We start from the raw sequence: 2,414 nt of genomic DNA, 5'->3' as shown, positions 1-2,414 counted from the left end.
CCCAGGTGCATCACCTTACACTTGTCTGTGTTAAACCCCATCCTATTCTCCTCTGCCCATCCTTGTAACCTATCTAGGTCCAACTGTAGCCTGTTGCTCCCCTCTATTGTGCCCACATCCCCCCACATCTTAGTGTCATCAGCAAACTTGAACAGGGTGCTTTGCACCCCCTCATCCAAATCACTGATGATCTATAGACAAATGAAAACTACAGCATTCACACATTTTATTGGAAAAAAATGTCTATATATTAAACTTAGCACTGCAGCATAGACACACCCTGAAACAGTCTGAAAATTCTGTTGTTTAAATTACATTGTATTTTATATATCAATATCAATCGAGCTATCTACTTAGCTGAGATATATATGATGTAATATAACTTAAGGAACAGAAACTGAATTCACTAAATGCAAATGTAAATGTTGATATCCAAGACAATGTAATTTAAACAACAGAAATGTCCAAGAAGTCTATTTCAGGGTACGTCTACACTGCAGTACTTAATTACTCAAGCTGTTTTAACACACCTAGCCAGATTAAGCTATCTAGGTTCTCTCTACATGCTGTATAGCAATGGCTAATGACATATTTTTGTACAGTTGGATAACACTGGTGTACCTTCAAATATAGTTATCTGACTTACCTCAAAGAGGTGCTGTAAAGGAGTGGATTTTAGCTTTTCTTCACTGCCAAACTGTTGGAAACCAGCTCCCAGTAAGCCTAAAGTAAGCGATGAAATAAGATGTTAAGAAACCAGTCCAGTGTGTTTTATGTTGATTAAATACTCTGTGTGAAACAATGCTAAGATACAGATTTAAAGTGTGAAAGTAAAACACGACAGCATGTTTAAAAAGCATAACTTTCTGCCACAAAATAAACCAACACTATTTCAGGGCTCTAAAAACTATTAGTTACCAGAAACTGGTATGAAAGACTGCAGTAACCTTTCTGTCAAGGAGTCTCTTCCAATACCAAAAACCATCAAGACTCCACTGTTCACATCAGCCTTTGGTGAAGGGCATCTGATGAACATGAAGCCCTCTCTGCGTTCCCACAGTAATGCCATAACCGTCCCAAACTACACCCTTCATCAGAATCAGAGGCACTGCAAGGGGCTTATTATCCACTGCTCTACTGAACTTTTTCTCTTTTGGGTCTCTCTCTCCAGCAGATCTCACCAGACTATTAATGTCCTCAGGGTTCTGAAAAGCCACAGGGAAACTGATTAGATTCTTGCTAGTTTTTATTAGAGGTGCACCAATACATCAGTCCCACATCAGATCAGCACCACTATAAGGAAAATTGACTGTATCAGCAATCGGCTTTTTTTGGCTGATGTGGCTGATAATGCCACTGATAAATGCCTGGAGAGCAGCCTGGCTGCATGAAGAGCAGCTGGGTCAGGCTGGTAGGTCTGTTGTGAGGAAAGGGACAGTGGTGGGGTGGGGGGTAGGCAGATCGAGGCCCTCGTGGTAAGGGAGGGAGTGGGGCATGGGCAGGTGCTGCCCAGCCAAGGCGGAGCCAGGAGTGGCTCGTCCAGATGGATGCAGGAAGGACGTGGTGACTCCTGCTGCTGCACGCACCCCAGGAGGGCATGGGGGACGTGTGCCCCTGGATCCGTGCGTGGGGTGGGGTGTGCTGCGGGCTGGGGTGGTGCCAGGTTCTTCCCTGTGGGGGGCTGGGCTGGGCTGCACTTGGGGTGGGCGGCAGCGGTGCTGGCAGGGAGCTACAGTGAATTTTGGGGTGGCTGCAGCCCCCACCGTAACCCCGCTCCCAGCACCACTGCTGCCTGCCCTGAGCACAGCCTGGCCCAGCTCCCCCGCTGGGAAGACCCCAGTGCTGCCCTGGCCCCAGCCTGCAGTGGCAGCCCCCTGCACCCTGTGCAGATCCAGGGCACATGCCCCCTATTGCCCTTCCAGGGCGCATGTAGTGGCAGGGGACCCCTCCTTTCCCCACGCCCCCCCCACGAGCCACTCATGGCTCCATCCCACATTCTGCCTGGCTGTACAGCACCTGTCCCTGCCCCAGCCCCACTCCCACCCTCACAGAGGGGACCTCAATCTGTCCCCCTCCACACCCCTTCCCCCACAACAGACTTACCAGTTGTATGCCTCTCTCCAAGCTGTCGTGCTGCGTATCAGAAGTGGACTGCTATTGACCAATATGACTCATTAAAAGCTGGTCATCAGTATCAGCCCAAAAATTCTCTATCAGTGTACCAATAGTTTTCATTATATTGCAACTCAGGAGAAAAACAAGCTGCAGCAGGCTCACTGAAGCTTCTGTGAAATTACAGAATCATAGAAAATTAGGGTCATCTAGTCCAACCCCCGGCTCAAAGCAGGACCATCCCCAACTAGATCATTCTAGCCAGGGCTTTGTCAAGCTGGGACTTAAAAACCTCCAAGGAT

At 48.3% G+C, this 2,414-nt stretch overlaps 1 protein-coding gene across 2 annotated transcripts in view; it reads right to left on the bottom strand.

Moving 5' to 3' along the window:
• Positions 1–2,414, bottom strand: part of RARS2 (arginyl-tRNA synthetase 2, mitochondrial) — an 86,821-nt gene that overhangs the window by 36,632 nt on the left and 47,775 nt on the right. For both annotated transcript variants that reach the window (XM_019520370.1, XM_019520371.1), the window contains one exon: positions 647–723. In XM_019520370.1, coding sequence (XP_019375915.1) covers positions 647–723 — 77 coding nt within the window. The remainder of the gene's footprint in view (positions 1–646; positions 724–2,414) is intronic.

This window comes from Gavialis gangeticus, unplaced genomic scaffold (assembly GCF_001723915.1).
Source record: "Gavialis gangeticus isolate Ggan-Ray unplaced genomic scaffold, GavGan_comp1, whole genome shotgun sequence".
NCBI lineage: Eukaryota > Metazoa > Chordata > Crocodylia > Gavialidae > Gavialis > Gavialis gangeticus.
Note: the sequence above shows the minus strand (reverse complement) of the source record. Positions and strands in the feature narration are given on the sequence as shown.